The sequence below is a fragment of the Pipistrellus hanaki genome (assembly GCF_964339955.1).
Source record: "Pipistrellus hanaki genome assembly, chromosome: 9".
Classification (NCBI taxonomy): domain Eukaryota; kingdom Metazoa; phylum Chordata; class Mammalia; order Chiroptera; family Vespertilionidae; genus Pipistrellus; species Pipistrellus hanaki.
In genome coordinates this window covers 8,427,560-8,454,949 of record NC_140511.1, presented here as the reverse complement: position 1 = coordinate 8,454,949, position 27,390 = coordinate 8,427,560, and the positions used below count along the sequence as shown (strand labels likewise).

Here is a 27,390-nt window from a genome sequence, read left to right as displayed (position 1 = left end):
GTGTGTGCATTCGGACAGGGGTGTGTGCATCCGGACAGGGGTGCGTGCATTCGGACGGGTGTGTGCATTCGGACAGGGGCGTGTGCATTCGGACAGGCGTTTGTGCATTCGGACAGGGGTGTGTGCATTCGGAAAGGGGTGTGTGCATTCGGACAGGGGCGTGTGCATTTGGACGGGTGTGTGCATTCGGACAGGGGCATATGCATTCGGACAGGGGCATGTGTGCATTTATTCAAAGGGACTGCTGGGCCTTGGAGGAGAGTGGTCGGTGCCTTCAGCGGAGCAGCTGGTCATCCCCGTTGTCCTGCGGGATCTGCTTGTTGCGGCGCGGTGACCGGCGGTGGCTAACATTACAGACGGAGCAGAGGGGCCCGGGCCGGACACCGGCCTTTCACTGGGCCAGGGAGGAGGAAGTTTCACCGAGCTGGCCATGGAAGGAAGCCATGGCCTCATGTTCTCTAAAGAAGAAGCGGCCGGTGCCTGCTCCCCTCTCCAGCCAGCCTGGCCTCTCAGTGAGTGAAAGCAGAGGGGAGCCAGACTCTGTTCACTTTTCGGGAATTTTCATAACTTTCCATTTTCAACCTCATTCGAGTCTACTAGAGGTGAAAACCGGTGTGTTCACCTTTAAGAAGGTAATGGAAGGGCCCCAAATGGAATGGATGATGCTCTGCCTTAAAGTACAGGACACAGGCCTCTGTGACCATCTCCAGCAAGTCAGCTTTCATGCAGAAAACTGACAGCGCGTTGCCAGTTGGTTACTGAATTTTCGGGGGTGAGGGGGCAGCCGGGAGGCGGGGCAAAGGATGTAGGGAGGAGGGGAAAGGGTATAAGCACAAAGAACTGTCTGCACTGACAGTTTGGCTCAGTGGATAGAGCATCAGCCTGTGGACTGAAGGGTCCCAGGTTCGATTCCGGTCAAGGGCATGTACTTTGGTTGCAGGCACATCTGATATTTCTAACTATCCCTCTCCCTTTCTCTCTGAAATCAATAAAGATAATTTTTAAAAAAAGAACTGTGTGCATGACCAGCAGCACACTTCCCCGGAAGATCCACCCTCCACAACTAGACAAGGGGAGGTGGAGGCAACTAGAAAAGGCCTCAGCCCATTTTTAAAATAATCCTGTAGGAGACAATAAGCCGTAGGCAAGGCTGGGGAAACTGTTAGCCCCATAGTGCTCAGCCTGGGGATACACTGCCTGCTCAGCCAGGCGCCCGATCTTGCAAGACGGCATTAAAAGTCTCGTTTTTTGCCATATTGTCTCCAAGTCTGTTATTTGAATTCAGACAGGTGAGCATTTCTCACAAAAGAATCCCCAAACTAAGTAGCTTATTGTGCCGGATTCTGAGTTGTCCATGGCAATGTGAAAATTCTGTGAAATTCCATGTCAGTTTATTTCTCCAGTAGATGTTAATTCTATCCGTTATTAACTTCCAGGCTGCCAGTAAGAAAATGGTCAGTGAAGATGAAATGCATATCCATCTGCTTTCTGTGACCTGCTATTTAAAATTTAGATGTGTATATAAAGCCAACTGTACAATTGATAAATCTTTATTGCTAAAGGTTATTTACATAAATGTTTAAGTTCTGTTTAGGAAGAAGACAATGAATAACTGGGTATTTGGCCAAGACACAGCTACAAGTTTTTCTGGAAACACATTCCCTGAGTGTGTTTCTCATTATCCTGGGACATCATCCAGGCCATCTGTGTAAAGAAACATCCAGTGTTTATATTTTAAAAGGGTGAATTATGGAGAAAAATAGAAAATGTGAATAAAAAATAATATAGACTCTAAATCTGATTTTTAGTTTTAAAACTGGGTTTTGAAACTTTACTTTGTGTAATGAGCAAAACAAGGTATGGAATGTATTTGTGAATCCAGGTTTGTATGTAAATTACCCAGTTTTTTAAAGAACTCTTGGGGGAAAGCATATCAAAGTTCAGTATTGGACATGAGCAGAGCGAGGGCAAAGGGCCAGGCACAGAGAGCTCCAGATGCCCAGCCAGGGGTGGAGCTGGGAAAACAACCTCGCCCAGGGCCACTCTCCTCCCGAGCACAGCACGGGTCCTGCAGTTCGGACCCAGGTCATCAGAGCCTGCTGAGGCGGTGTAGACCCCCTGACCTTTCCTCCCTAGAGATGGCATCAAGGCCCAGGAAAGCAGCGAAACCAGACAAGTGACACCGTGGCCGCCTCAGGTCCAGCTAAACTGGCCAATGGCCCCTGGCCCTGGTGCCCACCCATCAGCGGAGGCCAGGGCCCTGGGAGAGCTCACCGGGAAAGCTGGTGAATATTCTGTAAGGCCCTCCCCTGAGACCGCCCCCCGATCCCACCTGCAGGAGAGAGAAACAGCTCAGAGCAAAGGGCCCTGTGGGCACTCTCTAAGGAACACAGCCGCCATTCCCTCACAGGCCCGGGTCCCCGCCTCATGAGACTTGCCCCCAGGGGAGCAGTGGACAGTGCCAGCTCGTCCCGTCTGCAGGCCCCTTTGCTCTGACTTCCCGGAGAGCCAGAGCAGCTCAGCCTGGGCTCTCCCGTTGCTTCTTCCCTGCTGTCCTTGCTTCACCGTCCTGAGTCCCTTTTCGCTGCCGCCATGGGCCCTGTGCCCTCAGGCTCAGTGCTGTGCAGCCCTTCCCTTGGGATATCCCCACCTCCAGCCCCTTTCCTTAGAGAAATTCCATTTTCCTGTATCCACCGCCTGAGAGGGCTGTTCAGCCTGCCTGCCCACCACACATTTAACCTTTCCTTCAGTATCTTTAAACACAGACCATCTGTTTGAAAATTCCAGTTTATTAAAAGAAATAACATCTGTAGCCCCGTCAGTGAAAACTAACATATCACGTTCTTAAGATTTGGGGGAGGCCTAAATTTTAGCTGTTTTCTGTCTTTTGAATAAATGCTGCTATTGCTTAAGTTTGGAAATAAACCAGAAAACTAGACACTTTTTAAAAAGCTCTCTTTTTGTAGCTCACAACGTTTATTTTATCTGCTAGTATAAGAGAAAAAAAGTAAAGTTGATTTCATTCTGTCAGTTTTGGCATTTCTTTGCCCTGCACCAAATTCTCCCCCAAAACAAGTGAAGTTTAAAAGAAGAAGAAAAGAAAGAAAGAAAGAGAAAGAAAGAAAGAAAGAAAGAAAGAAAGAAAGAAAGAAAGGAAGAAAGAAAGGAAGAAAGAAAGAAAGAAGTAGGGAATCTCTTCCAGTTCTCAGAGCTTTGTGCACCACTGAACGAAATCACCATCAGTTAGGGTTGTTGTTGTTTTTTCACCAGCCCTAAATTTTTAAAGTCATAAAATACCATTTCAGAATTCTTCTCTTTAGCTGCTTGGTGATCCCGGCTACCAGTGAAGCGCAGACAGCTCTGTGGGTGCAGGTCGCAGAGGCGGGCGGGCAGGAGACGGCCATTCCCGCCCAGGGAAGCCCTGCGCTGCTGACCGTTTCCACCAAACAGAAAAGGTGGGAGCAGTTCACCCAGGGAGGCATCTGTCCACCCGTGAGCACCGGGGAACCTTTGCTTGGGGCTCTGTGATTCAGACTTGCTCTCTGGTAAACTGATCAATTGACAAAGCTAAGGGGAAAACCACCATCCGGGACATGGAAGGGAAGGCCACACAGTGAGACGTGGCCCAGGTTACAGGGAGCATGAGAACCACCGCGGGCTTCTCCGGTCCCAGAGCAGGGCGGCCGCTCCCCGCGCAGAGGGAGGAGGAGGAGAGGGCGGAGAGCCTCCCGAAGCAGGAGCCGGGCTCTCGGAGCGGGTGCGGGAGGAACAGAAGCCACGGCATCCACAGGGCTGCTGCAAGGCCTGCTCCCCGGTGCTCCCGGTGCTCCCCGGTGCAGACGCTGCCTGGAATGAGGGGCTCTCACCGGAGCAGCACTGGCCCCACAGGGGGGTCCTCGGTGGGTGCTCGGGCGGGTCCCACAGGGGGAGTCCTCGGTGGGGTGCTTGCTCAGGGTGCTGTGCGGGGTCAGTGCAGAGCTGGCGGACACAGGTCACTGGGACAGGAGTCGGCAGACGCGTCCATCCATGGCAGCTCCGGGCTCCTCCGCCTCCTGAAACACAGAGCGTCAGTGGGCGGTGCCCCGGGAGGGCGGGGGACCCGCTCCGCCTGCAGGGAGCCCGGCTCTGAGCCTCCATAACCGCTGCCGCGTGGGAAAGGAGCACCTGTTCTTCCTAACACGCTCTTAGCCGGGCTTTGCTTATCATTGAGTTAACGTTATTTTGTTGTTGTTGTCAATTCCGTTACTTCTAACAAATTGTCCTGAGTAGGCCACATGTTGGAAATAGCACTGTGACTTCGCCGACATAAATAAGTGTCACATATCTGCAGCCACAGTGTCTGTGAACCCAGGAGCCGGGGCTGGTCAGCCCGGGAGGGCCAGCCCGTCCCCCGCAGCCCCGCCGCCCGCGGTGCCTGCTCAGCCGGACAGGGGACGCACGCATTCATACTAAACGTTCCCGTGCGGTTGGAAGCCGTGAGGATTAGGCAGTTGTGGCATATTGTGTGCAAAGAGGAAAAGGATATAGGCCCTCTCCTAGAGGCCCACTCCACACACACTAAAGTTTCAGCACTACCAATAGAAACCCAAGAAGTTAAACTTCTATATAATCCCAGTTACACAAATGGGTCTACACAGGTGAAAACAGGAAACTATCCGATGTGTCCATTTCTTAGCACATGCATTCGGAAAACCTGCGTTCTTATAAAGAGACTTTGAGCTTTAGCGGACACCCCCTCGCCAGAATTAGTCTGACACACGGAGGGTTTGCTGTCAGTACATATTGATAGACCTGTTCCCCATTGTGAATGGAAATGTTCTTAAATGTATTTATCCTCCCCTGATTTAACTTTAAAAGTCGTTTCCTAATCCTTATTCTCAGAGTCAGTGTCCTTAATTCATGGCCGCTGCCTCTTTGGATACTAGTTGATCTATACTCACTCTCACACACATTTCTCCTCTCTCCTCCCTCCCTCTCTGCCTTTAATTGTAAGCAAAATCAGACAAACAGAAAAGTAGATAAGACAGGCATTCACCCATCGCCTAATCTTAAAGCACGTATGTCAAACACAAGGCCCGCAGGCCAAATCCAGCCCGCGAGGCCTTGCAATGTGGCCCGCACCGCGCTGTCATCACTGCACTCCGCTGTCAGTTTATGACATTGTCAGTTTATGACTGTTCAGTAAACCATTCGGCCCGCGATTTAGGCTGGATTTTAGATTTTGGCCCCTTCTCTGATGGAGTTCGACACCCCTATCTTAAAGCATTTGCCTTACTTAGATTTTCTTTTCGGCTGACATTGCTTCCCCGGCAAATATTCCGATTTTTAGAATAGGAACATTTTCCTATTTAACCACAACACCCTTGTTATACCTAATAAAATTAATAATTTCCTAATATCCATATTCAAAGTTTCATATTCAAGACTCCCAGTTGTCCCCCAAAGCTTTTTACAACTAGTCTGTTCAAACTAGCGCCATCCAGTCGGGGTCCACACATCACACTTGACTGTGTCAGCTCCTTACATTTTTTGTATGTAAAAGAGCCCCATCTTTTTTCCAGGACCCGCGCAAGTTGGAAAATCTGCTTGATTTTCAAAAGAAAATAGCCTTTTGCAAAATCTCTCTGATACCAAATTTGTCTTTCTGGGTTTACGATAGAATCCTTTCTCTCCGTAGTCTGCTTTATAGATCCTGAAGGTACTTTCACTGGAGTCTTAGGCTATAAAAATGTGACTCTTTTTACAAATAATAATAGTGGACCTACTTCAGAGAATAGAAGAAATCTGATCATATAAAAAAAAAATCATACTATGTTGTAAGCCTGATAAACCTGAAAACTAGAAAAAAATCACACACTATTAAAACTGGACCCATGGGCCCAATAACGACATGAGAGGAGTGAATAGTTCTTTTGAAATGAAAGGCCTATCTTTTTTTAAAGCAATATTCAGTAGGCCCTGGCTGGTAGCTCAGCTGTTAGAGTGTCATCCTGACCCCAAGGTTTCAGATTCCTCCCCAGTCAGAACATATTCAAGGGTCAACCAATGAGGCATAAATAAGTAGGACACACACCGATCTCTCTCTCTCTCTCTCTCTCTCAACCCAATCAATAAAAATATTTTATTTACATGTTGAAAGTTAATTTATTCTTCTTAAGTAAAGAATTCTCAAATCAGAATTCTCCCAGCTTTAACAGCCTAGCTTCCTAAGACTGCACAAATCACACTCAAAGGAGAAGCCATCCATTACAGACTTTACCTCCCTGACCCAGCTCCTCTCCTTTCACATAGGAAACACTTAACAATCATATCATCTGGGAGGCCCACATTGGAGATGAGCGGACAAGATGCGGAAAGAAAGGAACCCATCTGTGACCTCACCGCTGAGGCCGAGGAACGCTAGTCTGTGTCTTCCAGGTAAACGGCGACCTTCTTCTCTTGGTTGAGTCTTTCTTCTTCTTTTCTGGAAGACAGAAGCGGAAACCAATGTCAAGCCAACAAGACCAAAGCAAGGGAGGCGGATCCTACATAGCTTCAGGCAAGGCACTCTTCCCCACATTTTGGGGAGAATTAAACGCACCTGGATATAGAGCCCAGCTTCCAGAGAGCCAGGGCACCAGGCCGTCTAACCTCTCACACTCGGTGCCTTCCCAGGACCCTGGGTGTCTGAACTCAGACACTTTCCAGAATATCTTCAGAAGGGAATCATATAATTAGGGAATTCCAGGGATTTAAAGCAGACACCTTAGTTTACTATTAGTATCTTACCTCTAATTCTACTCCTTGTTCAAAATAGAAAATAGTCTGAAGGGAAGGAAGGAGGTGAAGGAATTAAGTAAAAATGGGTAGTTACAAAATAATCAAGGGGTGTGAAGTGGAGCATAGCGAATGCAGTCAGTAACTACACCTGGGGCCAGGTGAGCCCTGCATATCGAGGGAACACTGTGAAAAGTATATGATTGCCCAGCCACTACACTGTACACCTGAAACCAATACAAAATAATATTGAGAGTAAATTGTACCTGAACATTTTTAAAAAGACAGAAAAGGTTTTGTGCTGACCTAGAAGTCATCTTTATTCATTATATTCTGTTTAAACCAGAGCCTCAGAGGTGAGTTCCTTAGGCTCCTTAAAATCGATTCTATTTAGTTCAGTAAATATTTCTTGAGGAAAAGAAGCAAATGGTGCTGGGAGTACCAAAAACCTGCACCCTGCGCAAAGCATGAATTTGGACTCCAACTTCATCTACAAAAATTAACTCAAAATCAATCAAAGGCCTAAATGTAAGAACTAAAACTGTAAAAGTCTTAGAAGAAAGCATAAGCACAAATCTGCATCATGTTGGGGTAAGCAATGGTATCTTAGATACAACACCAATAACATAAGCAACAACGGGGGGAAAATAGATAAATTGGACTTCATCAAAATTTTAAACTTTTGAGCTTCAAAAGGCACCATGAAGAAAGTGAAAAGACACAGAATGAGAGAAAATCATTGCAAATCATCCATCTAATCAAGCACTTTTAGACATTCCAAAATATATAAGGAGCTTTTACAGCTCAATAAGACAACCCAATTTTTAAATAGGCAAAACATTTGAATAGATATATCTCCAAAAAGATATACAAATGGTCAATAAATTCATGGAAAGATGTTCAGTATCACTAGTCCTTAGGAAAATGCAAATCAAAACCTCAATGAGCCCTGACCAGGTAGCTCAGTTAGAGCATCTTCCCTATACACCAAGGTTGGCAGTTCAATCCCCAGTCAGGACACATACAAGAAGCAACCAATGAATGCAAAAATAAGTGGACAACAAATCTCTCTCTTCTTCTTCTTCCTCTCTCACTCAAATCAATAAGTAAAAATTTTTAAAACCACCTCAACGAGAAGCCACGTGACATCCACTGTGGCTATAATCAAAAGGACAGACAATAATAAGTGTTGTCAATGATGCGAACAAACTGGGATCCTCACACATCGCTGGTGGGGATGGAAGCTGGTGCAGCTGTTTTGGAAAATGGTCTGGGAATACTTGGGAAAGGTAAACATGGAGTTACTGGGTATGAGAGCAGTTTCACTCCCAGGTACAGACCCAGAAGAGTGGAAACATGTGTCTGGGCAGGAGTGGCTGGGAGAGGTCACTTGGGGATACGGGAGACATATGTAGAACTTTCAACAATAAAGAATTTAAATTATTAAAAAAAAACATATGACTACACACAAATTTATAGACATATGCTTATAGCAGCATTAGCCATAGTAGCTAAAAAGTAGAGAAAACTTAAATGCCCATTGATTAAATGAATAAACAAAATGTGACATATGCATACAGTGGAATGAAGTGCTACTACATGTTATAACATGAATGAACTTTGAAAACACTAAAATGAGTCAAATAATCCAGACACAAAGGCCACATGTTGTATGATTCTATTTAGGGGAAATGTCCAGAACAGGCCAACCCACAGAGACAGACGGCAGAGTAGGCAGGGACCAGTGAGAGCGGGCGTAGGAGTGACAGCAAGAGGGTATGGAGTTCCCTCGGGGATGAATATGTCCTGGCATTAGTGGTGACTGTGGACTACTAAAAGGGTGAATATTAATAGTATGCAAATTTTATCTCAGTAAAAAATATTTATTGAGCACCTAACAGCAGCATGGCTGACTTCCCTAGGTACTGACTCATAGTCACCTGCTGACTGCCCAGTGGTTCTTAGAAATGTATGCTTTACATTAAAGGTAAGGAGTATTCTTTTTTCTTTCTCTCTTTTTTCTGTTTTGATTAATCCTCACCCGAGGATTTTTTTTTTTCATTGACTTTTTAGAGAGAGTGGGAAGGAGGGAGGGGAAGAGAGAGAACAAAACAACAAATGGATCTAAGAGAGACACATCAATTACTTACCTCCTGCAAGTGCCCCTACCAGGGTCAGGGATTGAGCCTGCAGCCCAGATACATGCTCTTGTCCGGGAACTGAACCCTGGACCCTTAGGTGCACAGGGTATACTATAACCACCGAGCATTCTGGCCATGGCAGGAGTGATCTAAAAAAGCTTTATCTAACAGATTTTAGTTTCTTATGCATTATTATATTAGTTTCAGGTGCACACCCCGGTGATAAGACATTACATAACTTACTAAGTGATCTCCCGGATAAACTTCATACCCATCTGATGAAACAGATTTCAATATCAAATCCTCCATCATAAAGAAAGTCTGTAAAACTAAGAGTCCTTTTGTAAAGTCACCAGTCCCCACCCATGTGCTCATCCTGTGGCTCTGACCCTTCCTCTAAGATTCACCCAGAGGGCAGAGCACGGCTCCGCAGTGAGCAGCCGCCCTGGGAGCTCCAGGCGCCGCCCTGGATGGGAGCGAGGAGAGGCCCCGGGCAGCCTTACGGTGTGATCTCCACCACTTTGTGCGCCCTCTCGGCCCACCGCCGCTTCCGGAAGTGCTGGAACAGGACCACGCCGATCACTATGATGATCATGAGGGCACAGGCGCAGCCGATGGCCAGCGCCAGGAAGTAGATCTCGGAGAAGCGCACTGGGGAGAGAAAAGCGGTCCAGTGAGGCTCTCTAACGGAGGAGGGTTGTGATATCAGCTATGGATCCCATAGGGATGCACTTTTAAAATATTTTTTTTATTGAAATCTCCTGATTTCAGAGAGAAAGGGAGAGGGAGCGAGAGATAGAAACATCAATGATGAGAGACTCATTGACTGGCTGCCTCCTGCATGACCCCTACTGGGGATCAAGGCCACAACCTGGGCATGTGACCTTGACCAGAATCAAACCATGACCTCCTGGTTCAGAGGTCAATGCTCACCCACTGAGGCAGATGACTCAGTTCACCCGCCATGTTACCTTGTAAACTCCATAGCACAGGAAAGCCACACATACGCTGGTGGTTCTCAGACGTGTCCCCAGAGGAGCAGCAACAGGACTTTGAAACACAAAGGACCAGGCCCCGCCCCAGACCTACTGAATTGCAGGTGGGGCCCGGCTTTGTTCCAGCAGGTCCTGCGGGTGACCGACCAGCCTTGGGAGCGCCACTGGGCCGGTTGAGTAAGATTATTGCTGACCTAGTCACACGGAGAGCCCAATCCTTCTCCCTCAGTCCCTCTGCCGTTCAGTCAGTCATTTATTCAGACACTGATGGAAACACCAAGCCAAAATCAGACATCACCTTCAAGGAGCTCACGCCTCTGGGAAGACAGTGAGTAAGTCAGTGACTACAGGCGTGCCTCGTTAACACAGGGGCGCCTTCTGGGAACGGCCTCGAGGCCGTTCTGAGGACAGCCTCGCACAGCGGTGGTGAGCCTGCTGCACACCTCAGCTGTCCGGTGCAGCCCACTGCTCCCAGGCTACGGCCCTGGCCGGCACGTTACTGTCTGAACTCCACAGGCAGTTGTAACACAGGGGTATTTGTGCAAATAAACATATCTACACATAGAAAAGGAACTGTAAAAATCTACGCTGATAAAAGGGTAATATGCTAATTAGACCAGATCTCTGGACGTCCTTCCAGACAAAACCAGGGTGGCGGGGCTGAGGCAGAGGGAAGCAGGCTGGGGAGGGAGGCGGGTGTGAATGTTGGGGCAAGCAGACCATCAGGCAGAGTGGTTAGGGGCAATCAGGCAGGCAGGCAGGTGAGTGGTTAGGAGCCAGTGGTACCAGACTGTGAAAGGGACATCCAACTGCCTGTTTAGGCCCTATTTCTGTGGGATTGAGCCTAAACCAGTAGTCAGACATCCCCCAAGGGGTCCCAGATTGGAGAGAGTGCAGGCTGGGCTGAGGGACACCCGCCCCCATGCACGGATTTCATGCACCGGGCCATAGTATGGTATAGAAGCCTGGCCAGCAGGGCTCCTTGGTTGAACATCAGCCTACGAGCCAGGAAGCTCAATTTTGTCTAGGTTTCGGGCTCTGATCCCCAGTAGGAGATCAAGTGTGTAGAAGGCAGCTCATCGATGATTCACTCTCATCATTGATGTCTCTATCTCTCTCTCCCCCTCTCCCTTCCTCTCTGAAATCAGTAAAATTTAAAAAAAAAATGTTTTAAAAGCATAGTTTATTGATTTTTAGAGAGGGGGGAGGGGAAAATATTAATTGGCGAGTACAGCATCAAGCTGCTGCCCCTGCCGCCCACCACCAGGGGGCAGCCTGCAGCCTGGGCATTTGGGAATCACACCGGTGACCCTTTGACGAATGGGCCACATCCAAGCACCCGGCCACAGCTGCCAGGCCCGGGTCTTCCACCTTTTTAAAGAGTTTATTGGGTCTGCAAAGCTCTGCTACAGCTTCCCTGTGGCTCTTCCCGAGGGTCTTTTTTGTGCCCTGCAGTTTCTGTCCTCTGCCTCCTCTGCAGCATGCCCGCCGTGCCCACCCTGACAATCCAGCCACTCCCTGTCCGTCCGTCCGGAGCTCCTCAGGTCGGCCTCACCCTGAGCTAACATCGTTCCCATCGCACCACATCCTTGCTCTTTGTAACCTCTGGGCTGTGAGGTGACGTGGCTCCAGCACCACGGGAGGATGGGATTTTTTGGCTCCGTTGTCATTGTGTGACTGAAGCATCGTCATGTGGCACAAGGTAAATGATGCAAGAGGGAGCCCCCAGGCCAGGAGCCTAAACCGGGCCTGCGTCTGTGACGCCTGGGTCTCTGCATTCTTTTCAATCCTCGCCTGAGGATATTTCCCCATTGGTTTTTAGAGAGGGAAAGACCAATGTGAGGGAAACACCGATCCCAGGCCAGGGAGGAGCCTGCAGCCGAGATACATGCATGCCCTAGGCCGGAATCGAACCTGGGACTCTGTATACACTGAGCCAAATCGTCTAGGGCTTGGTTTCTGATTTAAAATCAATAAACACTCAGCACCAGAAAGGACAGTAGAGAGGTCGGCTCGGGGGTTCCCGGTCTGGAGGCCACGGCACACGGTGTGTGTATTCTCTGTGGACGCAGCTCTCAGAGCAGTGACCCGTATGTTCAAGAACCACGTGTCTTGCCTAATCTGTTCGGTTTTCAGATGGAGAAACTGAGGCCCAAGGATAGGGTGTTACTTCTTCCAGCGCTCAGATTGCTCTCCAGCCCCCAGCTCTCTCCTGGCAGGGCCCAGAGCCGGTGGGGAGGGGAGGAGGAGACACCGCTGCACAGGGCAGTGGACTGTGTGTTAGTTCAGAGCGCACAGCAGAGCAAGCGCCGTTAAAATACCAGCTCCCCGTTCACTAGCTGAGCGATTGGGGTCATTAACTTCCTGGAGCGTCCGTTTCCGTGATGTACAAAACAGAGACAACAATATCTACTTCTTGAGTTCTTACTAAAAATAAAATTGGCCAAAACCGGTTTGGCTCAGTGGTAGAGTGTCGTTCTACGGACTGAAAGGTCCCAGGTTTGATTCCAGTCAAGGGCATGTACATTGGTTGCGGGCACATCCCCGGTAGGGGGTGTGCGAGAGGCAGCTGGTCGATGTTTCTCTCTCATTGACGATTCTAGCTCTCTATCCCTCTCTCTTCCTCTCTGTAAAAAATCAATAAAATAAAAATAACAATAAAAATAAAAATAAAATTGTTCACTCAAATGGTCCAGGCTGTGCCTCCATGTAATAAACACCCAGTATACGGTAACTGCTATAATTTCCAGCACAATCAGAGTTTGGGGATTTTTACATTTGTCATCTCATTTACCCTCACCACCATCCTCACTATGTTGCTCTCACGTTCCCGGAGGGAAAGATGTGTCTACAGCTGCAGTGCCTCAGTCTTTGCCGTCGCCCGCACCGGGAGGAGGGAGGTGCGGGCGGCTGGCTTCCTGGGACACAGAGTTTGCAGCCGGCCCTTGCTGGGAACATCATTCTGGAGCCAAAGATGCCCCGCCCTCAGCTACGGGACTGCAGACAGGTGCCTTCACCTCTGTGAGCTCAGTGTCCCCGTTAGGAAAATGGGGGGGGGGGGGGGTGTCTAAGAACACACGAACTGATGTGATATGTGAGGATTAAGTAAGATACACACAGCCGCTGACGCCGCTCCGTAAGGAGAGCCCTGATTGGCGCCTGGACGAGGGGGCTGTGAGACCAGGAGCCAGCGCAGGCCCAGCCGAGGCCGGCAGGGGCCCTCGGGAGGAGTGGCTGGAGGAGCAGACCAGGAGACCCTTCCGCCAGAGCCGCTTGCTCCCTCCCAGGCTCCTCCAGTTCCTAGCACATTCCTGGGATCCCCTTGCTTCTCTTTCTGTGTCTCTCACCGGCAGAGCTTTGTCTTTCACACCAGATTCTCTGCTTCCCCGCCCCGCTCAGTAGCGCCTGGATTTACAGGGCTCACCCTCTCTCTACACGTCCAGCCATCACAGAAGATGGCCCTCTCTTTTCTCTTCTTGTTTTTATTATTTTTGTTTTCTTTGTTTTTATTGATTTCAGAGAGGAAGGAAGAGGAAGAGATAGAAGCGTCAATGATGAGAGAAAACCATTGATCAGCTGCCTCCTACACGCCCCACACTGAGGACTGAGCCAGCAGCCCGGGCATGTGCCCTTGACCGGAACCCAACCTGGGGCCCTTCGGTCCGCAGGCCGGCGCTCCATCCACGGAGCCGCCCGGCGAGCACTGCCCTCTCTTCCCCCCGCCTTCCCGGCACCCACCGGTGTGCACCACGCTGAGCCGGATCTCCCCGACCAGCCCGTCCACGTCGGGCGGGTTCTTCACCTGGCAGGTGTACGTGCCGTTGTCGTCGAACCGCAGCCTCTGGAGCTGGATGGAGGCGTCGTACCGATCCGTGTTCCCGTCCCAGACCACCCGGTCCTTGAACCGCCCGCTCATGGGCTGGAAGGGGTCCATGTGGTAGTAGAACACCTGGGAAGGAGAAGTGGCAAAGGTCTTCCTCAGGGCCGGGGGCCGCGGGCAGCAGAGACCCCGCCAGCCTGGGGGGACCCCCCACGGCAGCACTCAGCAGGAGCTCCCGGCTCCCCCTGCCAGCGGCCTCCATCCCAGAACCGCTTCCCACCCCTAGCCTGTGCTCATGCTAAAATCAAATAAATACATAACCAGCCCTATCCGGTTTGGCTCAATGGGTAGAGCATCGGCCTGCAGACCGAAGGATCCCGGTTTGATTCCCCGTCAGGCACAGGCCTGGGCTAAGGGCTCCATCCCCAGTGTGGGGCAGGCAGGAGACAGCCGATCCATGATTCTCTCTCATCATCGATGCTTCTATCTCTCCCTCCCTCTCCCTTCCTCTCTGAGATCAATAAAAGAGTACACAGACACGGGAAGGGCGGGAGAACAGACTGGTGTGTGTTCCTAGCACAGGGCCCCTGAGAAAACGACGCTCGTGTGCTTACGAACTGCTCGGAGCCCCCATCCTGCGGGCGGAAGTTCCAGGTCACGGTCAGAGCATCGCCCACGGGGGCGAAGCTGGAGAACTTGCACTTGAGCCGCACGTCCGTGCCGTTCACCGCCTCCAGCACCCGGGACGTGTAGATCTCCACGGAGGCCGCAGGCCCCAGGGCTGGGGGGGTGGGGGGGAGGGTTAACGGCGAGCAGAGCGCTGCCCCCATCACAGCCACCGGAGGGCAGAGCTCAGAGGCCCCAGCCCTCCGGACTCTGCGCCCCAGCCTGCCCTCCCCTCGCCGGGCAGCAACAGACACCCCGCTGAGCCTCCTGCGCACTCACTCCCCCACCCCCTCCCGCACAGCACCCACTTCAAGCTGCTGGAGAAACTACAATCACAACCACTCGGAAGGAAAGCAGAAACCTAGACGTCTGAACAGTCCGAGCATGCACTGGCACTGGCGAGGGTTCGAGCGCAGCGTGTGCGCTGTGTGTGCGGTCCCTGAGCCGGGAGTTGTCTGAGGGGCCCTTGCTGTGTCTTCTGCAGAAAGCAGGTTCCAGGCCAGCGGGTTCATGCTCCCCCGGACCCCGCCGCCTCCCCCCGAGGCCTTCCCCGCACCGGGCCGTCAGGGCGCGGTGGCCTCCCCGGGGCAGGGCGCTGCCAGGCCCCGCGGCCCAGCCCTGGCCCCGCCAGAGCCGCCGCCCGCCTGCCCGGAGGAGAGGCGGCCAGGAAAAGGGCTGGTAACCCGAGATTTGAAAACCCTCTCTGTGCCCGAGCTGCTGGCAGCCGAAACACACCGAAACCTGTTTGTCCAAAAGCAGTTCCTCCCAGTGCCCACCGGCTTGGGTTTCAGTCCAGTTCCCCCAAACGGCTGCCCCCGCGGCTCCGGCTCCAGGGAAATCTCTGCTCCTTCCGAGACGATTCGCTCCTCCAGGGGTGGGCGGTGAGGGGTGCTGAGCACCCCACACACACACACACACTCACACACACACACACACACACACACACTCACACACACCGGCCTCACCTGTGAGCTGCAAGCCCAGGAGGAGCAGCGCGGCGCGCGGGAGGCTCCGGCCGGACATGAGGACGCCCGGCCCCGGCCCGCCAGCCAGACGGGCGGACGGAGGGCGGCAGCCCCCTGCCAGGGCCAGCGGAGCGGCCTGCGTGTCCGGAGCGAAGCGGCCTCACCTGTGGGAACCCGAGCGCCCGCGCCTGTGACTCATCCCGCCCCGCGGTGCTCTCCGCTGGAATGAAAGGTGGGGCTCCGCTCGGCACCTCCCCCTCCCTCCGCCCTCTCCGGAGCGAGTCTGCACAGAGCCGGCCGCAGCCCTCCTGCCGGCCTCCCGGCGCCCTCGGAAGCGCCGGGGGTGGTGCCAGGTGCCGTCCCAGCTGCCTCGGCGTGGCCCCTGCACACCGTTCGCCGGCAGCTCGGCGGCCGGGAGGCGAGTGTCGAAACTGACCGGCCGGGATTGGCCTCCCGAAGCACCTCCCCGCTTAGCGCCTCCGCTCGCGCCTCCGCTCGGCGCCCTGTGAGCAAAGTCCTCCTGCACCGCAGCCCGAGGCGAAGCTGCCCGAGAGCTCTGAACCCGGCGGGCCAGCTTCCCCTAGACCACCTGCCAGAGAGGCCCACAGCCTCCTGCTCACTGCGCCTCCCGCCGCGGCGTTTCAAGACCACCCCGTGCCCTGCTCGGCCCCGCAGCCCGCAAGGCGCTTTCCGCCTGTTACCTGTTTCCGTTCACTGGGAGGGTGTTCCCTTCCCCGGTGAAGCGCCCAGAGGAGGGGAATGTTTTGCCCAAAGTTGGGAGTCCTAAACCTATTGCTCTTTTTACAAAATCATACTCTGGAGCCACCCACAGAGGCCTCTCCGGGCTGCTTCTGGGGCAGCTGCGGGTAGACCCCTCCGGCAGAGGTTCCCTGGGCCCAGGCCGCCCTCTCCAGAAACAGGCGGGTGGGGTGGTGAGCAGCCCCGCAGGCCGAGAGAGGGAGGCAGAGCACGGGTTCCCTGCAGCGAAGGCGTGGGCTCGGCTAGCCCGGGGTCTCTCCCACGTAGACCAATGGCCCTTGCAAATCCTGGGACAGGAGGCAGTTAAATCCTGGGACAGGAGACAGAGGTAAATCCTGGGACAGGAGGCAGTTAAATCCTGGGACAGGAGAGAGGTAAATCCTGGGACAGGAGGCAGTTAAATCCTGGGACAGGAGGCAGAGGCAGAGGCAGAAGCGGAGGTGGGGCAGCCGCCTGTATAGGCTAAAACCTGGGGAAGGAGAGAGAAAGCCACTGAGAGGAAGCGTGCAAAAGTGCAGAACAAGAAAAGCGAAGGAGGAGAGAAGCAGCGGGCGAAGGGAGGAGAGAAAGGTGAGAAACAAAAGTGGGTTGTGAGGCTGCGCCCCAGGCCGCCCGGATGCAGGCCGCAGCCAGGGGCCGGGAGGGTTTCTGAAAACAGTGGGTGTGCAGCTCCTCTGCCAGCTGCCCGGCCTGCGATCACCTCACATGGGGTGAAGGGTGCGGGGACCTTTGCAACAGGGAGCGGACAAAGAGCCGTCCGGTGGAGAGGTCCGGGAGTTCAGCTCCGGGACAGGAAAGAAGGGGTTAAGGGAGGGTCCCCTGCAGGGGCAGCTCGGGAAGGAGAGGAGTGAGGTAGGAGCCCAGTGTGCGGAGGTCGGGTTACCAGCGTGGCGGGAGGCAGAGAAGCAGCCGGAGAGGAACGGGGCCAGAAGCCGAACAAACTGCCTGTTGTCGGGAGCAGAGAGCAACCCCCAGGTAGCCCGCCGCCCGGGGACAGGCCAGCCCCACAGGAGGGCCAGCAGCAGCCCGGCCAGCAGAGTTCAAGCGCCTGGCCTCGTGCCCGGCTACGCCCAGTTCCTTCCAGTTAGCAGGAGTCACCCAGTTTCCCTCCCTGGGTGGGGAGGGAGGAGGCCAGGGCGGGACTAAGTAGAGAAAACACAACTTAAGAAGGAGGTTTGCCCCTAAGAGTCCCAGAATGCCAGTCAGCAGGACTTGGATTAAAGCTGGAGGCATCGGCTGGGTTCTGCCCACGGGCGGGGAGGCCGCTGCTGTGGGAGACCCAATGGAGCAAAAAGTATGGTCCCCCATGTCTGATGGGGGCGGGCCAAGACCGGCACCTGAGGACTTGGGGTGAGCAGGGAGGAGAAGACAGTAACTCGGAGTCCTTGGGCGGGAGAGCAGTGAGGTCACCTCAGAGTGCAAAGGCCCCCGCACCCCAGGAAGCCCAGGGCCCGCACCGCCCGCCATGGGAGGCCAGGGGCTGCACTTCGCTCCCCTTGCGGGTTCGGGACACTGGTGATCAGACCCCAGGAGGACGAGCAGTGGCGGGATGATGGGGTTGAAGTCCATGGGGGGCTCATTCGACGATTCGGGTATTTGTTTTATTTTATTTCCCCCCTTTTGTTGTTAAAAATCGTTCTTTTGTAGCGTGGTGTTCACAATGAAATTGAACCCCTTAAAACACCTGCTCATGGGCCTGCCAGCGCCCATCTGCACCTCGTTTGTTCTCATGGTGCGGGAGGTCACACCTCCGCCCCACAGCGCCTCTCCTTTGGTTTGGTTTTGTTAATCCTCACCTAAGTGATGAGTAAGGTGAATGGACGCAGTGTTCACATGACTTCACTTCAGGATGGGGACTTCCCATGGGGGAAGTTCCCAGAGACCTGAACTCTGGGAAAATTATCTTTCCTTGACTTGAAGCTTCTTTTAAAATTTGAAGGTCTAGCCCTGGCCGGTGTGGCTCAGAGGATAGAGCACCAGCCTGCAGACCGAAGGGTCCTGGGTTGATTCTGTTAAGGGCATGTGCCTCAGTGGCAGGGTCCTCCTGGCCGGGACACATGCAGGAGCCAACAATCGATGTGTCTCTCTCACATCGATGTTTCTCTCTGCCTTTCCCTCTTTCTGAAGATCAATGGGAAGATACCTTTGGGTGATTATTTAAAAAACATAAAAAAGCCAAAGCCGTTTTGGCTCAGTGGTAGAGCGTCGGTCTGTGGACTGAAAGGTCCGGGTTCGACTCCAGTCAAGGGCATGTACCTTGGTTGCAGGCACATCCCCGGTAGGGGTGTGCAAGAGGCAGCTGGCCGATGTTTCTCTCTCATCGACGTTTCTAGCTCTCTATCCCTCTCCCTTCCTCTCTGTAAAAAAATCAATAAAATATGTTTAAAAAAAAAATAAAACCTGAATGTCTGGACTGAGAAGAGGGGCCTCAGGTTGGAGTCCGAAGACAGACGGTGAGATGAAGACCACCTCCAAAGCCGCTCGCTGGAGAGAAGCATTGCCAGTGGGAGGAGAGCTCTGCCAGCAGGTTGCCGAGCAGCTCTGACCCGTTGGCAGAGCAGCTGTTCGTGCAGCCGTGTGTGCAGCAGACACTGCTCTCTTCACCTCGTTTCTACTCTGGGGATGTGGGCTTTCAGTGGACATAGTCTGTATTAGCTCTACTGAAATAAACCAAATGTTTGTAAAAATTATTAAAACAACAACTGGAGGCATCCAGATAAGGCCTAGGTTAGAGCTGGTGTCTAGGCAAATGAAAGAAAAGGAAGAGGAATTCTAGAGACTAAAGGGTGGGGGGGGGGGGTGGTGTGTGTGAAGCTCCTCCTCTGTCCCAGCCGCCCACACACATCCCCACACATTCCTGGCAGAGGTCGGCCTTGGCCAGGAGGGCTCGCAGGGCCCAGAAGACAGAGGACAGAGGGCCCAGGTCATCATTTGTAAAATGGCCGTCTCAACGTCCCGGGCACAAGGGGTTTCCTCACCACAAGATGGAATTGGCATTCTATGAAGCAGGTAAATTTAGCTCTTTGGGTGGTTCAAGTACAGTGTGTGTTTACTCAAAGGTTTCTGCCATGTCTTTCTTACCAGTAAAAGTTTTATTACATTGTTGTCAGATGCTGGGCTAGACATGTAAAGTAGAATGAGACATTTCTGTCTGGTGGGGGTGATCAGAATCTAAAAAAGGAAGTGAAGTATGGATGTAAATAAACAATAAGCACATTTGTGACCTTTGAACTGAACCTAAAGGACCAATAAGAATTCTGGAAAGAACCCTAACTCTTGTTTGGCTCAGTGGATAGAGCACCGACCTGCGGACTGAAGAGACCCAGGTTCAATTCTGGTCAAGGGCATATACCTTGGTTGCAGGCACATTCCCAATAGGAGGTGTGCAAGAGGCAGCTGATCAATGTTTCTTTCTCATAAATGTTTCTGACTCTCTATCCCTCTCCCTTCCTCTATGTAAAAGCCAACAAAATATATATATTTTTTAAATTCTGAAAAGATGCCCAGCCGGTGTGGCTCAGTGGTTGAGCGTTGACCTAGGAACCAAAAGATCACAGTTCAATTCCCAATCAGGGCACATGCCCAGGTTGATGGCTTGATCCCCAGTATGAAGCGTGCAGGAGACAGCCAATCAATGATTCTCTCTCATCATTGGTATTTCTATCTCTACCTCTCCCTTCCTCTCTAAAATCAATAAAAATATTTTTTTAAAGAATTCTGGAAAGAGACGAGAAACAAAGGTATTCCTGTTGGGATAAATGGGTAGGAATATGGTGTCCCCTGAGGCCCCCAAGCAATCCCTCAATACTGAGGAGGGCCAGGCAGGAGCGGAAGAGATGCAGGGCTTGGATGTTGAGGTGCTCATCGAGCCTGAGGGGAAATAGTGAGGGGAAATAATGAAAGTCATGGGGCTCCCGGACTAGGAGCCAGAATGAAAGTAGAAACTTAACCCGAGTTTTCAAAGGACTCAGAGATTCCCAGTTTTCCCTTACCAACAACTCCTATTTATACCTCCTTAAAAAAAAAATCCTTTTACAGATGAGAGAGGGAGGTGAGGGGGCTGAGTCCTAGATGAGAGCGGCTCTTGGCCCCCAAAGAGAAGGCCTGTCCCCTTTGGTCCTCCTCCTGTTTCACGTTTCCTGGAGATACTCCGGAGCAGGTCTGGTCTGAGCCTGAGCTCTGATGCTTAGAAGACCTGGAGGCCTGGCCCACCTCCCCTCTCTGCGGCTGAGACACCACCCAGGAGAGCCTGCGGCTCCTTCCTAATTAGAGGAGAGACCAGGCTCCTGTTAACCAGCTTCTCCGACTAATAGCTGCTTTCATCTAAGGGCCAGAGCGGTGGTGTGTCTTTAAAGGAACTTTGAGTCTCCCATGAGAGTGAAGGGCCTTGATGGGTGCATTTTCCTCTCTTTCTCTTTACCATCCGGACCATATCTACAGAATGGGTGAGGGTTTACATTTATACTGTGTGTGTTTATGAACACGGTATCTCCTGGTTACCATGACCACTTTTTACTCTTAGGAAAGTAATTCATTTCCTGAGAAAATAAATAGCCACTTTTTCAAAATACATTTTTATTGATTCCAGAGAGCAAGGGAGAGGTAGAGAGAGATACAAACACCAGTGATGAGAGAGAATCGTTGATTTAGCCACTTTTTTTTTTCTACTAAATGCCAAGAAGCATGAGGCACAGGAGCTGTGCCTGACCTGCTTAGATCCAAATCCAAACCTGACCACTGACTGTGGGCAGTTAGGTGACTCTCTGTGCCCTAATTATCTCACATGTGAAATGAGAATAGTAACATCTGCCCAGTAGGCGTCATACAAGGATCACTGTGAAATGCTGTGTTTACATAAAGTTCTATGAAGAACCAAGATGGCAGTGTAGATAAAGGCAGGTGCTCACCGCCTCCCACAACCACATCAAAATTGCAAACTAAAATACAAAACAGCCATCATTCAGAACCGCCTAAAAGCTGGCTGAGTGGAAGTCCTACAACGAGAGGAGTAAAGAAGGAAGCACACTGAGGGGCAGAGGGCCGAACGGCTGGACTCACACCCACATGTGGTGTTTATTAATCGGGAGGGATATCTTGGCTGCAGAGGCCTCCCATGAGGAGCAAGGGGACCCAGCCCCACACCAGACCCCCAGCCCAGGGTCCCAGAGCTGGGAAGAGAAGCCTCTATAGCTGCAGTCTGTGAAACCAGCGGGGCTTGTGGCTAAGGGGCGTGGAAGCTGCTGGAGACCCAGATGTTCCTCTTAAAGGGCTGGCACACAGACTTACTCAGACCTGATCCTTCTGAGCTCCACTGCTGGGCAGCTTTGGGGGATCCAGGGACATACAAGGAGGAACTGGATTGTCTGGCATCCTGGCAGGAACTCGGGGGCGGCTTTTTCCCAGACAGGGGTGCTCATGGGGATCATTGTTCCTGTGCTGGGGCCTCCCCCATCATAGAGCTAACTGGCAGACATATTTGACTTTCCATCAGTCGGGCTCACACTGTTTGCTTTCCCAAGACCCCATCCCATCCAATTTTCAGCCCCACCCAAGCTGTTGGCAGTGACTTTGCCATACAAATGGCCTGGTTCAGGCTTCAGAGATTGCTAAAATCTCTCAAACAAGCAGCAGGTGATGTCAGTGTGCCCCAAACCTATCAATAAAAGGACCAAGACTAGGCCCTAACACCAGTTTGCCTTCACAAACCCAATACAAGTAACAGCCATCTGCAAAACTCTCTGTAGCTCCTACCCAGTGGCCCCAGGCAGTGGCTGACTTTGAACCTCCCAGAGGCCTCAGAGTCAGTGTGCCTGGTGGACAGATCATACCATATTACAACTCTACACATCCACAGTGACACACTCAGGAGCAGACTCAGTGAGCACCAAGCCCCAATGAAGCAAGTCCTGCTCCATAGGGGTGTCTCCTGCACAGCAGCTCTTCCACTGTAGTCACAGCTGGTCCTCATAGGCAATTGGCCCACAGGTCAATTCCTCCTAGTGACGCCAGCAATAATCAAGGCTCAACTATAACAAGACTGTGCTAAAAGCCCACACAGGGTGCACCTAGAGTGCCCAGCTCAGATGACTAGGGAGGCTGAGCCACTGGGCCTACAGGAACCTCATACACAAGGCCACTCTACCAATTCCATAGCAGCTCTACCTAATACATAGAAACAAACACAGGGAAGCAGACAAAATGCAAAGACAAAGAAACATGTCACAAATGAAAGAAATGGAAGCAAGCAAATACTGGATACAGAGTTCAAAACCATGGTCATAAGGTTACTCAAGGACCTTAAAGAGAACTTCAAGGGACTTAGTGAGACTTTCAAGGATCTTAGTGAGAATGTCAAAAACTTTAAAAGGGACCAGTCAGAATCCAAGATGGCTGCACAGGTAAACACCTAACTGCAGCCGCACACAACAATTTCAATAAAATACAACTAAAATATAAAATGGACATTACACAGAACTACAGGAAAGTCGACTGACTGGAAATTCTACAACGAGAAACAAGGAGAAAACCAGAAGGAAGAGCGGAGGAGCTGTAAAAGCCTAAGGTATGGAGACATGCGGCGCCCGCAGAGAGGACGGAGCCGGAGAGGAGGGGCGGCTAAGTGCCTGGCTGGTGTTCTCTAGTGGAAAGGAGATAAAAGCCCCGGACTGTGCTGAACCCCAGACCCGACAGCACTGAACCCCAGTTGTAGGCCAGACCCTGGGGACCCAGGCTCATACAGAGGGATCCAGGGCTGTGAGGCAGAATCCCAGGGGAGCAGCGAAAGGCAGAGCCCCCGGAGGTGCGCACATTGCATGCACATTGGGTGCAGAGGATGGACTGTTGACTCTGCTGCTAGATTGCCCTAGTGGGAAGGAGATAAAAGCTCTGGACTGTGCTGAGCCCCAGTTCCGACTGCTCTGAATCCCAGTTCTAGACCAGACCCTGGGGACACAGGCTCATACAGAGGGAGCTGGGCAGTAAGGTGGAACCCCGGGGGAGCGGCAAAAGGAGGTCCTGGAGGCGAGCACATTGCACACAGAGAAAGGACGTCCCAGAGGTGCGCACATTGCGCACAAAGAAGGGACGGTTGGCTGTGCCGTGGGATTGCCCTGGCGGGAAGGAGACAAAAGCTCCAGACTGCTCTGAACACCACCTCCAACTCCACTTCCAACTGAACTGAACCCCAGTTCCTGGCTCATTGGGGGAGAGACTAGACTGTTTGGTAGCAGGGGAAAATCGAGAGCACCTTTCCCTCAGAGGTGCTTACAATGAGTACTGAAGGACCCTGGGGAATACTGAGACTCAAGAGCCGCATAGGGTGGGGCTGAAGGAAGCCAAGGCTGTAGGCTCAACCCTAAAACTACATCCAAGCAGAACACAGATACTATTAAGGCTACCAACTCAGGGAAGCTGCAAAAATGCAGAGACAAGGAAAAAGATCACAAACGAAAGAAATGGAGGACAAAAAGTGACTGGATATAGAGTTCAAAACCACACTTATAAGGTTGTTCAAGAATCTCCTAGAAAAGACCGATAAAATAAATGAGACCTATGAGAATATGAAAAGGGATCAACTAGAAATAATAAGGGATCAACAAGAAATAAAGAATACATTGTCTGAAGTAAAAAATATTATACAGAATCCTAAAAACAGAATGGAAGATCACAGGAATCAAGTCAAAGATTTGGAACATAAAGAGCCAGAAGACACTACTCCACAGAAGCAAGAAAACAAGAGAATCCAGAAAGTTGAAGATAATGCAAGAAACCTCTGTGACAACTTCAAGCGAACCAACATCAGAATTATGGGGGTCCCAGAAGATGAGCGAGAACAAGATATCGAAAACATACTGAAAGAAATAGTGACAGAAAACTTCCCCCACCTGGTGAAAGAATTAGACTTACAAGTCCAGGAAGTGCACAGAACTCCAAACAAAAGGAATCCAAAGAAGACCACACCAAGACAAATCATAATTAAAATTCCAAGAGCAAAAGACAAAGAGAGAATATTAAAAGCAGCAAGAGCAAAGCAGGTAGTTACCTATAAAGGAGCACCTATATAATTGTCAGCTGATTTCTCAACAGAAACCATGCAGGCCAGACGGGAATGGCAAGAAATATTCAAAGTGATGAATAGTAAGAACCTACAGCCAAAAATAATCTATCCAGCAAAGCTATTACTCAGAATCGGAGGCCAGATAAAGAGCTTCACTTTCTTCGGAAGAGAAAGTAAAGATAAAAATTATGAACAACAAATACGTAACTATCAACAAGTGAATCTAAAAACCAAGAGAATTAAAAAAAAATCTGATGAACAATATTAATTGTTGAATATAATAGAATCAGAGGTATGGAAGGGGAGTGAACTGATGATTCTTGGGGAAAAGGGGAGAGGGGGGTGTGGGAAGAGACTGAACATAAACTGTGCACCTATGGATGAGGGCAATGATGGGTGGGGAAAGGGCAGAGGGTGGGGTGGGAACCTGGTGGAGGGGAGCAACGGAGGGGTGAGTGGGGGAAGAGGAACATTTGTAATAATATGAACAATAACGATTTATTAGAAGAAGAAGAAGAAGAAGAAGAAGAAGAAGAAGAAGAAGAAGAAGAAAAGGGACCAGTCAGAAATTAAGCATACAGACATACAGGGGAGGGGAGGAAAATGGAGGCCAAACAGATGGACCGGTTCTGAGCCTAGTCCCAGAGCAGATAGAAGGAGTGCCTGAGAGTCACTCGAGGAGTTGGCAAGCTAAGGGGTAGTGGAACTCTAAGAGAAGGTGGGGGACTGCTGGACAGGATTTCCTGACCAAGCAACCCGCACTGCGGTTGAGACCTCTCCTGGAGCTATGGGCTCAGAGGGAAAACTACTCCATCCTGCAAAGAAAAGAGGATCTTATCTGAGGCCTGAAAAACCCACAACAGTGGATACCACTGAACAGCTGTGACGCCCTAATCAGCACAAGCACATGGATTCAAGGGACTTCTTCAATCACCTTGGAAAGGAGAGAGAGAACTACATAACCAGACATCCTGAAAAAAGAGACCATGGGGAGACAAAGAAATAGCCCGCACATGAAAGAAAAGCAGGCATCACCAGAAAAGGAAGTAAATGAGTTAGAGGCAAGCAACCTACCAAAGCAAGAATTCAGAGTAATAATGATCATAAGATGGCTAAAAAGAATGGAAGAGAAATTTGACAATATGAGTAAGAACCAAGAGGAAATGAAGATGAACCAAGAAGAAATGAAAAATGACATCGCTACTGTAAAGAACTCAATAGAAAGCATCAAAAGTAAGCTAGAAGAAGCAGAGGACCAAATCAGTGAGCTAGAAGACAAGATGAAAAAAAAATACCCAATTAGAGCAGCTTCTAGAGAAAAAAAAAAAATTAAAAAGCAGGAGGAGAGCCTACAGGAACTTTGAGACAATACAAAACAAAACAATATTAGAATAATAGGGGTTCCAGAAGGAAAGGAAACTGAGGAAGGCATAGAAAACCTGTTTCAAGAAATAACAACAGAAAACTTTCCTGAGATAGAGAAGAAAAAGCCCACACAAATACAAGAAGTTCGCAGAGTCCCAAGCAAAATGAATCCCAAAAGACCAACGCCAAGGCATATTATAATTAAATTGGCAAACACCAACGACAAAGTAAGAATCTTAAAAGCAGCCAGAGAGAGACAGAAAGTTACATATAAAAGAACCCCCATCAGACTAGCAACTGATTTCTCAACAGAAACTCATCAGGCCAGAAAGGAATGGGATGAAATATTCAAGAAAGCACCCTACAACTGTCAGCTGATTTCCCAACAGAAACTTTGCAAGTCAGAGGGAGTAGCAAGAAATAGTCAAAGTGATGAATAACAAGGACCTACAACCAAGATTACTCGAGATATCATTTAGAATTGAAGGTCAGATAAAGAGCTTCCTAGACAAGAAAAAGCTAAAGGAGTTTGTCACCACCAAACCAGTATCATCCTGTATAATAAAGAGCTAATATGCTAATGGTCGTGATGCCCTCACGCCATAATGACCATTCAGTAGTAGCCTGCATGTGTGGCAGGTCAGAGCTGCTGCATCACTCCGGAGACAGGGTGGAAAGGGGTAGGTGCCCGGAGGCAGGACCATCCAGTAGTGGGGAGGGCGGGGGTAAAAGCCTGTAGTGCCCCCTCACCAGTCCTTTGCCACCCACTGCTTGCACTCAGTGTGCCTGCTGCTCACCTGCCAGGGGAAGGAACGTAGCGCGTATGCCACCAGGAAGCAGTGCTCAAAACTCTGGAGCAGGTGGGGGACTTCCACACTCCCCTCCAGCGCCATGACTGGGTGGAGCCGTGGGGTTGCTCTGGAGAGGGGGTGGAAGTGGGAAGTTACCCAGAGGAGGCGGGACCAGCCCAAGGTGACTCAGGGCCAAGGGTGGGGCTTGAAGTGGCCAGAAAAGGCCAGAGGGGTCAGGGGCAGGGCCAAGCGTGCTTGAGCTCTGGGTGGAGAGGTTAGAGTGTCAAGGCAGGGGAGCGGGCAGGTGGGCGGAGTGCACGTGGTTGGGTGGGGCTGTGTGATTTCGTATGCCAGGGCACTGGTGTATATATATGAAATCCTAAATGACTGGAACAACCGGTTGACTGGTCACTATGACGTGCACAGATGCTGCCCCCTGGTGGTCAGTGCTCTCCCACAGCAGGAGCACTGCTCAGCCAGAAGTCGGGCTCATGGCGGGATAGCAGTGGCAGGTGCAATGGGGTGAGATAAGCGGCAGCAGAGCTGCACCCAGCCCTGGCTGGGGCTCCTCTCTGCCCACCTGCTGCTTCAGTACTGCTACATGCTTCAAGGGGTCCCGGGTTGCGAGAGAGCACAGGCTAGGCAAAGGGACCGCACCAGTGAATGAATACATGCACTAGGCCTCTAACATGCCTATAAGATCTTTGGTTAATATCTCCCTGCCCTACCCCCTACCCCTTCCCTCTGAAATTCATCAGTCTGTTCCATGTTTTCATGCATGTGGTTTCTGCTCCTGCATTAAGCGTCTGCCCCCTAGTGGTCAGTGTGCATCATGCTACTGGTCGGATGATTGAACAGTCAGCCAGTTGATTAGGCTTTTATATATATAGGTATGCGTTACCTGTGGACACATACAGAATGGTGAAGGTCTGGGGTGGGGCACGAACTGGGTGGAGGGGAATAATAGACGGAGAAGGGGGGACATCTGTAATTCCTTCAAAGATTTTTTGTAAAGAGAACATAAATAAATAAAGCCCTATGCTCAGTGCCCACAGAAAATGCTCAGTAAATCTAGC

General features: G+C 51.0%; 1 protein-coding gene across 2 annotated transcripts; it reads right to left on the bottom strand.

Moving 5' to 3' along the window:
• Positions 1-844: 844 nt before the first annotated feature.
• Positions 845-15,718, bottom strand: MPZL2 (myelin protein zero like 2). Of its 2 annotated transcripts, XR_014796012.1 has the most exons (7): positions 15,344-15,718; positions 14,327-14,493; positions 13,631-13,841; positions 9,401-9,548; positions 6,382-6,463; positions 3,298-4,052; positions 845-1,704 (listed from the first exon to the last, which is right to left on the bottom strand). XR_014796012.1 is itself a non-coding variant. In XM_084895640.1 (6 exons), exons 1-5 carry the CDS (start codon positions 15,399-15,401, stop codon positions 6,400-6,402), a joined length of 648 nt encoding a protein of 215 aa, XP_084751766.1. In that variant the 5' UTR covers positions 15,402-15,718; the 3' UTR covers positions 2,770-4,052; positions 6,382-6,399. The 2 variants fall into 2 exon arrangements, 1 of the variants encoding a protein (XP_084751766.1); XM_084895640.1 differs by lacking the exon at positions 845-1,704 and having other exon boundaries at positions 2,770-4,052.
• Between the last annotated feature and the right edge of the window lie 11,672 nt (positions 15,719-27,390).